This window comes from Haemorhous mexicanus, chromosome 24, assembly GCF_027477595.1.
Source record: "Haemorhous mexicanus isolate bHaeMex1 chromosome 24, bHaeMex1.pri, whole genome shotgun sequence".
In the NCBI taxonomy this organism is placed as follows: Eukaryota; Metazoa; Chordata; class Aves; order Passeriformes; family Fringillidae; genus Haemorhous; species Haemorhous mexicanus.
Window position 1 is genome coordinate 1,039,234 of NC_082364.1, and position 13,468 is coordinate 1,052,701.

The 13,468-nt window shown below is 55.4% G+C and overlaps 1 protein-coding gene across 2 annotated transcripts in view; it reads left to right on the top strand.

Moving 5' to 3' along the window:
• Window positions 1-13,468, top strand: part of ETS1 (ETS proto-oncogene 1, transcription factor) — a 77,864-nt gene that overhangs the window by 18,256 nt on the left and 46,140 nt on the right. Inside the window, exon 1 of one of the 2 annotated variants that reach the window (XM_059866979.1) lies at window positions 12,099-12,454. The exons of the other annotated variant lie outside the window; for it this stretch is intronic. Coding sequence (XP_059722962.1) covers window positions 12,385-12,454 — 70 coding nt within the window. The 5' untranslated portion in view covers window positions 12,099-12,384. Of the gene's footprint in view, window positions 1-12,098; window positions 12,455-13,468 lie in introns of those variants that run through there. 2 annotated transcript variants of the gene reach the window in all.

Sequence of the window (13,468 nt, forward strand, 5' to 3'; positions counted from 1 at the left end):
GAAAAGCTGGCTCACTAAGCAGAGCATTTATAAATGAATATTAGAGACTGGCCACTGCTGGGAGCCAGGTGTGTTCCATCAGACCTTGTCCCAGGGATTGCTGCCTCCCTTTGCATCCTGCCAGGCGGGGATGGTCACAGCACCCAGATCCCTGCTGCCCCCAGGAACTCCGGATCTCATCCCAATGCCATTCCTGAGGGAATTCTCAGCACCCTGAGCTGTCCCCCAAGCCTTCCCTCTGCCTGGAGTCACCGAGCAGGGCCTGAAAGCAAAAGCCAGCACGGAACAATCTCTAGCCGAGGGAAAGTGATCTTTCCATCAGAGCTGAGAAGGTTTTCCCTCAGTCCTGGGAGTGTGAGCGGGGGTGGTGAAAGGTGCCGTCACCGGTTCCTTGAGCCATCAGCCGCGCTCTTGCAACATTCCCATCAGGAGGCAAATCCCAGATAGCCGCAGCAGGGGAGCTGCAGACCTGCCGGGTCCCACCCTGCTATCTCAAGAATGCATTTGAACAGGAGCTGTTTCTGCAGCCTCTGGAGGTCGAGGCTTCAGATGGAAATCAGGCTCCAGAGACAGTCCCACGGGGCAAATTTCAGGATTTTTGGAGTTGGTGTTCAGCACAGATAAGCCCTCGAGAGCACAGATACTTTATCTGAGCCTTATCTGAGCTATTTGCATCACTTCAGCCTGAGAAACTGCTGTCAGACGTTTGGGGGAGGGACGGGGGCAATTAGGATGGTCTTTTGGTTCTTTTAATTGTAATTTCCAAGACAGAGACACTTCCAGGAGGATGGGACTGTCCTGTGCCCCAGCACAGCTCTGGGAGCTTGTCCAGGCTGGAGAGGGGAAGAGCAGGAGGAAATGCCAGGCTTAGAGAAGCAAGGAGAGCATCAGGAGGGATATTCCTTGAAAACCCTGTAAGGGTTCACATCTCTCTGCTCTCCTTCTAAAATGAGACAGAAATCAGCCTGAGCCGCCCCTGCTGCCAGTTGGGAATGGACGTGATTCCTCCTTTTCTGAGCAGAGCCAGGGCTGAGCTTTCCAAAGGTTCCTTTTCCAGGGCCTGCTTTGTGCCTGTGATGTTTCTCACCTTACCTGGATCCTCTGGGGGAAAAATGGGATCCCTGATCTCTTGCTGCTCTCCCAGAGCCTTCTTCATCCCAGCTTTGCTGCAATGAGCTGTTGGACTGCAAGGACCCTGCCGTGGAACCTCCTCTTCCCAGAGGGTGGGGGAGTCATTCACCCAAGCTCCCAGTCCTGGTGACCCTTCCCAGCACCCATGGTCATGGAAACAGAGAAATGTCTTTCTCCCAGGTCTGTGTGATTCACTCTCCAGAATGGTTTGGGCTGGGAGCCCTTGAAGCCTATCTTGTTCCCTGCTCAGGGAACCTTCCACTGGAGCAGGCTGCTCCAAGCCCTGTCCAGCCTGGCTTTTTATGGCAGAACAGTTCTTAGGGATAATATCTAGGAGACCAGGCTGATCCTACAGCTGGGGTTTGGAAGGCCTTGGCTGTATCACTTACCAGCAAGTCTTTAGGCATCTAAACCCCACAGCCTTCCCTTGGAGTGAAATCCCCAAATCCCTGCAGCCGCTCCTGTGAGCCCCTGCACAGCAGTTTCTCACGTTGGAGATGCAGATGATTAATTCAGTGCACATTTTATTGCCATACTTAATTCAGTGAGGTCAGGAGAGTGGCTGAGGGTCCCTGGAGAGCGGGGCTGTGCAAGTGCTTCAGATTACACACAAAACGAGACATCTGAAGTGAGCCCTAGCTGTCGGCACGGCCAGCCCTGGAGCTGCCTGCAGCCTCCCCAGCACGTGCTGGAGTTTCCCAGCCCTCCAGATGGACCTTCCCCCGTGGGATTTGGGATCAATAGGCTTTGGAAAAGCTGCACTGGGTCACTTTGGCTGTTTGACCAGAGCTGGAGCATGGTACCTCTCTGTGCAGCTGCTCCTGCGAGGAACGGCCCGGTTGCGGTTGCATGTGCTGGGATGATGGCTCCTCTGGGGACAGCCATAGGACACTCCAAAATGCCTTCAGGGAGGGGTGGGAACAGCTTGGCATGGACGGTGGACTTTGCACGTGGGCTTACTTCCAGCTTTAGGCTCATGAAAGGAGCTTCTCCGTGGCCTGGGAGCTGCCTTTGGAGACCTCTGATCCCCAAAGGTCAGACATGGCTTCTCTTTTGATGTTTTTCCTTCCCCTGTGATGCTGCAAGGGCAGGTTAGGATGCAAAGCCGGGATCTCCACAAATCCCTGTCAGGAGGGTGGAGCCCAGTGGGGACTGGTCTTTTCTCAGGGTTGACAAGGGACTGGGCAAGGGAAAACAGCCTCAGGTTGTGCTAGGGTTTGGTATTTAGGAAAAATGGAGAAAATAAACTGCTCCACCAAAGGGGAGATTTGATTTCTAAGGATATCCAGCCCAAACTCCTTCTCGTTAACTCAGCAGCAGTTCTTTTCAGAAGTCAGGAATGCCTTTCTCCCAGGTCTGTGTGATTCACTCTCCATATCTGAGATCCAAGTTGGGCCAGGGAGCTCTTGCTTGGTCAAACTGATGTCAGCATTGAGGTAGAAAAGGAAAAAAGGAAGAGATGCCCCAAGGGAGCCTGTTGATGGAAAAATTCTAATTTGGTCAGTTCCAGGCATCTTGCAGAAGCTTCTGTGCTTGGGAGATTTCAACCCAGTTTTCCAGACTCCAGAGACAGGACAAATTCTGGAAGGCAGTGATGGAAATAAAGCTGGCATCTCCTCCTGCCCTGGACCAGCTCCTCACCACCAGCTCCCCTGGGGTATCTTTGACATCTCCAGAGTGACCAGACCTGCTCTTCCCCTGCTTTGCATCCAGCCCCTGCCTGACTCCAGGAGAGCAGAGGCCTCGTGTGTCTGGCAGCTCTGGCTGTGTTTCAATCCAGGCAAGGAGCCACTCCGTGGAAGTAGGAGCAGTAATCAGACTGACAGGATAATGAGGCAGCCCAGTAGCTTTGCTTTGCCTTCTCCTTGTGCCGAGTCCCAGGCTGGGTGTCAGCTCAGCCCCCATATCTTGAGAAAAAACCTCTCTTTTTTTTCTCTTTTCTCCTTGTTGCTGCCAAAACTGACAGATTGTTGGGTGGAAATCATCATTATTTTGTCAAAACCAAATCCAAATATTTCCAGCCAAACCTCAGCATTTTCTGGTGCTGATGCACAAACAAATCTCCGTGGGAAATGACAGCAGGGAAAGCAGATGGAGCAATGGGCTGCAGTGCTCTGCTGTCCTGGCTCTGCTTGGGATGTGTGGCTGAGGGGCTGCGAGAAGCAGGGTGGTTGAACCCAGGAGCTAAATTTGGGCTGCTCTATGTTTATTCAGAGCACAGTGGTGTAAACAGCTCTGCTGGCCTGCACGAGCAGCCTGGCCTGGGCAGTTCATCCCACAGGGTCTGGAGTGCAGCAAGCACCGAAATTCCCTCCCTGCTTTCCAGGAGCAGGATGTGCTGCTTCACCCCTGCCACACTCTGAGCTCAGGGAATGATTTGAGAGCTTTCACCCACCTGCTCCTGCCTGGCTGTGATCACCCTGCCCTTCTCCCCCGACATTTGCCCCCAGCCCCTGCGTTTAGCACAGCCACACTTCCACAGCCAACCCTCTTCCCAAATCCCTGCTCCAGGGAGGAGCACTGGATCATGGTGGGAGGACTTTACCCTCCACAGCCACCTGAAGTCAGGGTTTTGGGGCTCTCCCACGCCTGCCAAGAGCACCTCGCCCTCGCTGGCCATTGCTGCTGCTCCACACTTCATTAGCACCAGGGATGTTTATAAATGGCAGGATAATATTTTTCGTTTCCAGTTTGGGTTTCCAGGGCAGCCACTTTCTGAAGCACTTAGGAAGTTTAGAGAAGACAAGGTTATGTAAACGGTTTCCCCCCCCTGGGCCCTTATTAATCAAGTGGCTGTGGAGCCATTCCCAGAGCTTTGGGACCCAGGGCACTGGCTGGGTGAGGGGAGGCAGCTTTTTCTTGGCTCCTGCCCTTTATTTGGGAGTTTGGGATGAATGGAACTCTCAGACCTGCCCGTGGGGTTTGAAGCTGCTGGAGGGCTCAGGAGGCTGCTCCTGGGTTATGTTAAACTGGCTTTGGGGCTGCACTCCTGTGTAGCCCCTTCTGGGCCTTCGTGTGAGCCATAGCATCTCTTTTAATGATGTTTTTCTGGCCCTGCGGATGCATCCCTGTAAAATTTGGTTATTTGGTGTAAAATCTTTGCATTTCCTGAGTGCCGGGCAAATATGATTTCAACAACAGTGTGCATCAAGTTGATCCCTGTGCTTTTGCAGTGAACCCCTATGGGTGTGCACACATACTGATTACTAATTCCCTGACACATTCCTAAAGCTTCCCAAGAGCTTTTTCCCACCCAAGCTCCACCAGGAGCCACTCTCCAGGGTGGGTTTGGAAAACAGAAGCCAGCTTTTGTTGCCATTAGAACAAAACCAAGCTCTGCCTCCTCCTCCTCTGTGTCCTTCCTCCTGCTGCCTCCTCTCCACAAGGGAATGAGGAATGGGGATTTTGTGTTTTCCTTGAGTGGATGGAGCAGCAGGTCCAGCTGCTTCCAGCCTGGAGCTGCAGGTCCACAGGAAATCAGCTCATTAGTCTGCTGCTCCACCTTCCCAGTCCTCCAGGCAGGCTCTCCCAGTGTGAAAATGATGATTGAAATAGCCAGAGGTGGGAAATGATGATTTAAACGGGGTAAAAGGTATATTTGCAACTATTGCTGATTAGGGCCTTGACAGAAGGGAACTGAATTTCTTCCGGGTCTTGGGAGCGTGTGAGGAAAGGTGCTGAACATCTGGAGTGATTTAGGAGTTCTGGGCTGTTGTGCTGGAGCTCAGCCCGAGGAGCAGATCTGGGATGGGGAGAAAATCCTGCTGTGGCTTTTGGCTCAAGTTGGTGCAGGTTAGGTGTTCAGGTCCATGTCTACCTCCCCAGGGATGGTTGTGGTGGCCCAGGACATTTCAGGCAGCCCTGGGGTGTTTGATGCGTCATCTGAGTGGATTTTCTTCACTTCCCAGAACTCCTTTTGGGATTGGAAAGAAACTCCAAGCCCCAGAGGTTATTCTGTTTCATCTCACAGAACACAAATCAGCTTCCCAGCTTCCCTTTGGCCTCCTCTTTATCCAAGACCTTCCCCTCCCACAGAATCCTCCTCGAGGAGGTGAACTAACTGGGTGAAAAGAGCTTGTTAACAAATTATTTTTAATAGGCTTTTTTTTCCATTTTGCAATTCCTTCCCATATTAAAAGTGCAAAAATAGAAAGTTTTAGCTGTGCTTGAATGACACAACATTTTCCTTGTTTATTTTCTTTCCCCTGCTTTAACCCAATGAGAAGTGTGGGAAAAGGAAAAAACCCTACAACAAACTGCTCTGTATCAGCCAGGAACATATTTAGAAAAAATATTTGCATCTGATTTTTCCTTCCAGCCACCAGCAAAGCATGAAAAATAATAAATAAATCACCTGTTTTCACGGCTTTTGCTGCAGGCAGCTGGGAGGTGGATGGGGAAGCAGTGTGCTGAGCCCTCCTGCATCCCAGGATCTCTGCTCAGCAGCTCCCTGAGGATGGGATGAGGGAATGGCTTCGGCCTGGAGCAGGCTGGGTTTGATGGGATCTTGGGAAGGAGTTAATCCCTGGGAGGGTGGGCAGGCCCTGGCACAAAGGAGCTGTGGCTGCCCCTGGATCCCTGGAAGTGTCCAAGGACAGGCCTTGGAGCAACCTGGGACCGTGGAAAGTGTCCCTGCCATGGCAGGACTGGCACTGGATGAGCTTTAAGGTCCCTTAAAGCCCAGAAATCCGCGGCGCTGCTGCCGTGGCTGTCCCGGGGTGACCGTGTCCCCTCGGGAGCCGCAGTTCCCTGCCCAGCAGCTGTCTGCTCCCATTCACACCCGCAAGGATTTAGGACCTCGGCGAGCTAATCAGGAGACGCTCCCGGGGAGAGAGGCGTGTTATTTAATTAGCTGCACAATGGGCTGGCTGGGAGGCACGTGGTGGCTCTGATGGCAGGAGATAGATGTCCTTTTAGCCGGCCTAATTGTTGGGAAATAGCGGGGGCTTTGTTCAGCCCCAGCGTGGGCTCTGTGATCTCGCAGAGCCCAGGGGCTGCCCGCTTATAATTTTAGACAGATCTATTCAAGGCTGCCCTGCAGCGCGGGGCCGAACAAGCCGGGCATTGTTGCAGAGCCAGGAGCTGTGGCCAAGAAAACCACCCTGAAAAACCCAAACACGTGTAGGGAGGAATATTTCCCTGGCGCTTATTCACTGCCAGGCCAGGTTGCCAAACACGGATGATTGCGGGAGAGGAGGTTTCCAGCGCCGGGCGAGGGTTTTTCCTCTGTGAGAGGCTTTGGCAGGCTGATCCCTCAGCCAGGAGCGACGCTGGGGGTGCCTCTGCTGGCAGAACCTCTCTGGGGAGGGCAGCTCCAGGGCTGCGTCTCCTCCTGGAATTTCCGTGCTCTGGGCATGGTGTGCATGGGATAATCGTGCCCACCCCTGAATTATCTCTCTAGTGTGCACCTGTCACCTCGTGGCCTTGGCAGGACAGTGGTTGAGGATGGAGGGACCTTCCTTGGCTGCTGGATCTTGGTTGGTTGTGCTTTCCAGAGTCCTGTGGAACAATCCCAGTCCTCTCTCCTAAATCTCTCTCTAGAGAGATCCCATCACAGTCCCCAACCCCTGAGCTTTTCCTTTGGGATTGCTGAACTCCCAGCTCCTTGGGAAGGGAGAGAGAGTCATTAAAAAAAGGGGGATGAAGGCACAGAGGTGGAAATATTGGCCAGGAATTATACCTCCATCACTTGAACTCCTCTGTCCTGGCCCTGGTGTTAACCCGGGGGTCACTGCAGGCCTGTGGTTTATTTTCCTGGGCTGATCACTTCCAGCTGGCTGCCAGCATGGCATTGCCCTGGTGGCTGCCACTTCTCAGGCTGTGGATTCTACACCAGAGCTTGGAGCTGGGCTGACCTCCCTTGGGAGGTGCTGGTGTGTCTCTTGGACCTCGGTAAAGTGAAACGTGGCTGTCCCTCCGTGTTTGGTGAAGCAGTGGGTGGTGTTTGGGTGGTGATGGGTTTTTGAAAGATGGAAAGGGCAGATAAGCGTCAGTGATCACAGTCTGGCTGTCAGGAGACCATTTATGAGCAATGATTCCTTTGGCTCTCCTTTGTAATCCCCCCATGTATCCCAGGGGAGGGAGTTTCAAGGGCTACCAGGGATCGGTTTAGTAAGGAGAGACTGCTGGATGCAAGAGCACAGCCACAAGCAGAGCTGTGCTGCTTAAACCTGAGCTGGCTGCTTTGTTTGTGCTCTGAAGGAGAGAGATCCGAGCCAGGAGATCTGAGCAAAGGCAAGAGAGGTGTCCTGCAGGTGGGATTTCGTGGGTATTGGCTGCACATGCTCGGTGTAATTTGGAATATCGGGAGTTCAGCAGCAAAACCTTCCAGGATTTGTTTACCCAGAGCCCGGTGCTGTGACTTGAGGGGAGGGGGAAATGTCCGGAGAGCAAACAGGGCTGCAGAGCAGCTTATGAGGATTTTTCATCCAGCTCCTGCTCCCAGCAGGGACACGAGGGAGTGCCAGCAGCCCTGCCAGGGCATTCCCATCGGGATGGCATTGCCGGAGCCCGGAGCAGCTCCTCAGGTGCGGGGTCAGCAGCCCTGGGAAGGCAGGAGCGGGACGCACTCGGAGGTGCTCGAGCAGCCTGAGAGGCTCACTCGGGACCCTGGGTGTGTGACAGGGCTGTGGCTCCCGCAGCCACGGGGCTCTGTGTGCCCGGCCCTGACCCCCGCTGGCCACAAAGCGGCTTTTGTGAGCCCTCCCCGCCGGGACTTAATGAGAGCAGGAGCCGCGGAGGCTCGGAGCCCGGGGACAGTCGCTGACAGGAGGGCATTGTGGCCGATGGCCCAGGCTGGGCATCCCAGCGGGAGCACTGCCCTGCTCCTCCTGCCGCCAGCGCCCAGCCTGGGGCACTCTCTGTGCCTCCAGCCCGCAGCGAGGGCACCCCAGGGGCCACACTGGGGTACGGTCACCACCTCCGAGACACTGAGCCGGCTCTGGGAGCGGCTCCTGCAGCCCGCCCGGCGCACACGCAGGATATGCCACCAACGAGCTCTGCTTCCATGCCCGAGCCAAAAACGGGAGGCTGGAGTCAGCGGGGCTAACCCAGCCTCCTCTTACCAAAATACTCCAATACTTCCCAGCTATTACGGTGCTTGAAAGAATTTCTCGTATCATTTTAAATTCCAGGAAAGGTATCTCCCGGGGGAACGGCCGCGGCAGCTGCCTGCTCTTTCCTCTCATTGCACAGGGCCACCTCCACACCCAGGGCCACCTCCCTGCTCTTTCCTTTCTTGGAGTGGTGGCTGCTGCTCCTTCCAACAATGTCCCCGTTACGATAAATCCTTTCATGTATCCGTTTCTCCCTGGAATTGCAGAACAGGGGTTTTTTTTTTGGTTGTTTTTTTTTCCTTTCCCCTTTGCTCCTGATTTTTGTCTCATGCCCTCTGGGTATTGTTTACTTGACAAAACATCAAACCCAATCCCTGACCGCTCGCCGTCATTAAAAATCCCATGGCAGTTTTGGGGAAGGCTCCAATTTGGCTAATTACGTTCTACCATAAATATCCCCCTGCAGTTTTAATTGGATATGGTGTTCTTCATTTCCTGGCCATTACAGCTGGGTGGATGCTCCACGTTATCACGTGGCCGTTGTATTTCACCCCATGTTTTGGTAGCAGCAGTGCTCGGAAAAGCTCCCTCTCCAGACCAGAAGTTACACCTAATTCCTGCTAGAATGAGAGTGGGGAAATGCGAGGGAAAGGAGAAGCTGGCCCAGCTCCACGGCATCTGAAGGAGAGCCAGCAGCTGCCCTGGGCTGGGACAGGAGTGACTTTGGCCGTGGAGAAATGAAAGAGCCATCCCAGCCAGGAGAAAAGTCATGGAAGAGCCGTCCTGGCATTCGAAATCACAGCAAAGGCTCCGCTCTCCTAACACCTTTCCTCAGTGCTAAAAGAATAATAATTATTCTTGTTCTGTTACCCCAAGGTAAGTCAGCCGCCCTGGGAACAATGGGGCATTACTGCCCATCCTCTCTTTGTTCGCAGCAGTTGAAAACAGTGGGGCTGCGCTGCGAAGGGAGGGCAGATGGTTATCGCCCATCTTTGGGCTGCAGGGCCGTTCTCCAGCCCGGCATCCTCCCTCCCGCACGGAGCCTGAATGGATATTCACGTTCCTAACGACACAGTGGAAAACGAGGGTGAGACTTGGATGGGGAAGAGGAAAGATTTTCCTAAAGCCTGTGAGCAGCAAATAGGAACCAGTTGCTGAGGCGAAGTCATGTTTGGCAGGTCTTGGACTCGGAACGGTCACATCCCAGCTGAAGAAACTAATCAATGGATTCCTTCCATGCCTTCTGCGAACACTGAGCCATTGAGCGGCTCAGCTGGAGCTCAGAGCCAGGGCTTTCATGTTGCAGCTCTGAAGTGAACACAAATTAAGGCGGCTGCTGGGATGGAGTTCGAAGGAGAGATTCAGCTGCCCTGGGAGGAAACCTCTGTCCGCAGCCACTCTCTTCTCTTCCTCCCTTTTGGGGATTTTTGCCCTGGTGTTACTTTTGGAAGCATTTCCAGTTTCCCTGCACGTAGGGGTTGCCATGCATTGCCCCAGGTTTGGGGAGGCACAAGGGGGTGAGGCACAGCTCAGAGCTCCTCTGCAGCTATCCTGCACCAAGCTGGGCTCAGTGTCATCAGCTTTGTGGGATCAGGGCTCAGCCGGGATGCCAGGAGGGCGTGGATGTCTCCTAATATAAAACCCACAAGCTGTGAGAAAGGTCTTTATTAGAGCCTCTGTCCTGGTCCAGAAGAGAAGGATCTCCAGTACAGGTGCCCTGGAGTTCAGCCAGTCCTCGAGACTGTAACACTGCAGGAGCAGCTGAGCTAAAACGAGAGCCCAGGGGAGCAAGGCTAAAGCAGAGACATCTCAGAGCACCCGCTGCCTCCTCTCACTGCACCTCCATCTGTGGCAGCTCCCTCCAGGGCCTCTTTGCCCAGGAGAGCCTTGTGCTGTGTGCCACCAGCAGCCTGTCCCAGCCTGTGTTTGGGCAAGTCCCAGTGACCCCGCCGCGCCTCCCGCTCCGTTTCGGTCCGGGGGTTGTGGTTTGCTGCAGCCGCGCTGAGCGGGGAGAGCGATCTACCCGGGGGTCATTTCCATACGGCTGGGACCGCAGGCGCTTTCTGATGGCTCCTCAGGCAGCTGCACAAAGCGGCACCCCCAGGCAGCCCCCTCCCCTCCCTGGCCGGGATCCCAGCCCGGGAGCGCAGGAAGGGAAGGGAAGGGCTGGGGGCTCTGATAACTGCATCAGGTTTCTCTGCCCAAGCCTGCTCTGGAGGGATCAGAGATCAGATAGAAAGGCAGCTGTTTCTTCTGAATCCCCTTCTGATTATGAGCTAGAAAGGTTCTGCTAAATCTCCTCTATGTAGTTTCTTCCTTCAGTCGTTGCTGTAGAGGGAAGAAAGAAACCCAAACCCAGGGCAGGTGCAAGCACGTGATCCTGTCCCGGGGAGGGACCTCATTTTATCCTTGCAGCAATCCTCTTTCCACCTTCGGATTTCCAGGTTCATTCCTGTGGCAGGTTTCAAACCACCAGCTGAGGTTTCCAGCCCTGTGCTCTGCCTGAGCTCCAGTTCTCCCAAGCCCTTGGGAATCAGTGGAGGGAGGATTTTCATCACAGCAAATCTCTGGTCCCACTCCACTGCTGCAGGAATAGGTTGTCCAGAACTGAGCTTGCAAGTAAACTGAAAACAAGATTGCCTGTAAAACTGGGAATGTGAGAGGCTGTCACTGGGTGAGGAAGAGGAACTTGGGGCTGGAGCTCCCTGCCCAGCTTTGCCAGCTTTCAGCCCTGCTGCTCGATCTGCCTGCCTTGGCAAAGCTGTGTGTGCAGCCAGAGCCACCTCTCCTTGCCTGGCCCCGGCAACCTCGCAGCTCTTTCAGTTGCACAAACTCCCTGCTATAAATACTCAGCCTGTGCTGGCTGAGAAAGGCCCCGCTGCAGAAGCGAAATAATCAGAGCTGCAGCGCTTGCATGTGCAGCTCATCTTTCGGGGCCTCGGGAGGTTTCAGGGGTGTTTGCAAGCGGGACCCTGCTCCATCCTCTGGGCTAGGCAGTCACTGTGACCCCAGGCAGCTGCTCCTGCAGGCCTGTGCTCACTTGAGCCCATCTTTGATGAGAGCAGCCTGATCTGTGCCGACGTTGGAAGCTGTTAAAGACTTTCGGAGTGACAGAACCACAAGACTTGGTTGCTAATGACTTTTTTTCTCCGTACCGGTAAGCTGACATCTGTGAGTCATACTCTCCTTCTGCTGTGCCGTTTGTGGTCTCAAGTTTGTGCTACCTAAATACAATCAAACAGATTTCATGTGAAAACCGATATTCTTCTGTTAACTCCATGCTGTACTGGCATGACACTCATCTTGCATCTTCAAGATGCTTTTTATTCAGTCAGTTCCCAACTCTCTTTGGCCTCCCACCTCTTCCAAGCAGGCCAGGAACAGCCAGCCCTGGTTGTCACCCACCACAGCACAGTGTGCACTGCTCTGCCCTGGCTGTGCCCCTGACTTTGGGCGTGCTTGTGGGTGGGAGAGGATCAGGCTGCTCCAGGCAGGATGATGGGAATATGAAGGGGAGATGGAAATGTGAGGAGATGATGTGAGCATGAAGGGGCTGTGGGAGCCGAAGGGGTGAATGTGAAAGGCAGCGGTTCATGTCGAGACAGGAGGGGTGAACACAACCGGCCTGGTTTCAAGAACCATCGGTTTCGGGCAGTGGCTCCAGCCACGGCTGCCTGCAGCCAGCGTGCTCAAACTCTTATCCCGTGGTGTTTGGGGGCCGGGGTGCAAGCACAGGTCGGGGCGGAGGCGCCCTGGATGTGCTGCCCCCGGACCCCCGTTCCCCCGGCAGCGCCGGCCCCGCTCCCCGGAGCGCCGGGGCCGGGGCCGGGGCCGCCTCCGGGGCGGGGCGGGGCGGGTCCCTCCGCCGCTGTCACCGCTCGGGGCCGGCCCAGCGCCCTCCCCTCGGCTCAGGCCGGCCGGGGCGGCGGCGGCTGGGACGGTCGAAGCGGAGCGGAGTGGGGAGCGCAGCGCAGGCGGGAGCGGAGCGAGAGAGCGCGGGAGGAAGGAAGGAAGGAAGGAAGGAAGGAGGAGGAGGAGGAGGAGGAGAAGAAGCAGGAGGAGGAGGAGAAGGAGGAAGAGCAGCGGGAGGAGGGAGGCAGCCCCGGCCGCGCTGCCCCGGGCGCCCCGCTCCGCGCTCGGCGGGGCTCAGCCGCCGTCCCCGCTCCCGGCGCGACGACCCCGCGGCGCTGCCCCAGCCATGAAGGCGGCGGTGGATCTCACCATCATCAAGACGGAGAAGGTGGACATCGAGCTCTTCCCGTCCCCCGGTGAGCGCCGTGTCCCCTCCGCGCAGCCCCGGCCCCTTCTCCCGGCGAAGGCGGCGGCGGGGGAGGTTTGGCGGGGGGGGAGAGGCTGGACCGCTGGGGAAGGGTGACCAGAGAGGTCGGTGTGGGGTTTTTTGGGGGTGTCTTTTGGAAGAGAACACGGAGCGCGCCCCAAGTCGCAGCGCAGCGGCGCCGCCCGGGCTCTGCCCGCTGCCTAAGGCGAGTTGACTTTCCGAGCGCTTTTATGACTTTCCATCCCCCTCTTTCTCTTAAAATCCATTCCGTCGCCCCTCCAGCCTCCTTCCCTCACGCTCCTGGCATCCTTGCCGGGATGTAGGGAAGCCCGTCCGGCGGGGAGGCAGGAGAGATGCGCTCCCGGGGCTCCGCGCCCGTTCCCATCGTTAGCTGGGATGGATGTGCGTTCCCCCATCCCTGGCTGGAAATGTCTTGTGTGGTCCAAGCACTCGTGGTATTTGGGAAACACAGCTCCAGTGCTAAATACTCTGGATTTAGCACGTTTAATCCAGGAAAACCAGCCGCTTTGATTTTTTTTTTTTTTCCGCCCTTCTGGAGCTGGAGAAATGGGTGGAGAGAGGGTGCAGAGAGCAACACGTTACTGAAGGGAGGCGAGAAGGGTTTTTGTGTGTTGTAGCGGGGTGAGTTCAGCTGCTGCTGGCTGTGGTTCCTGCTCCGAGCCGAGCCTGACCAGAATAAGAGCTGCTGTTCACACACTGCTGGCGTCTGGCTGCTCGCTGATCCCGGGTGCTCAACTCCTCTCTGCCCTGCCCAGGCGAGGTGGAGGATGGAGCTTGGAGGACCCGCAGGAAAAACAAAAACCAGCCCTTTTTTCTGCATTAAACGAGTCCTGTTGCTTCATCTCTCCCTGCTGCAATTCCCACTGCGCCAAACTGGAAGTTTGCTGGGTTTTGTGCAGCACCGGTGCGGCGAAGAAAAGCAAATTAAAGATTGAGTTGTGCATTTCTCTGCCGGTTAGAAAGTTTCTAGGAAAGGCAGAAG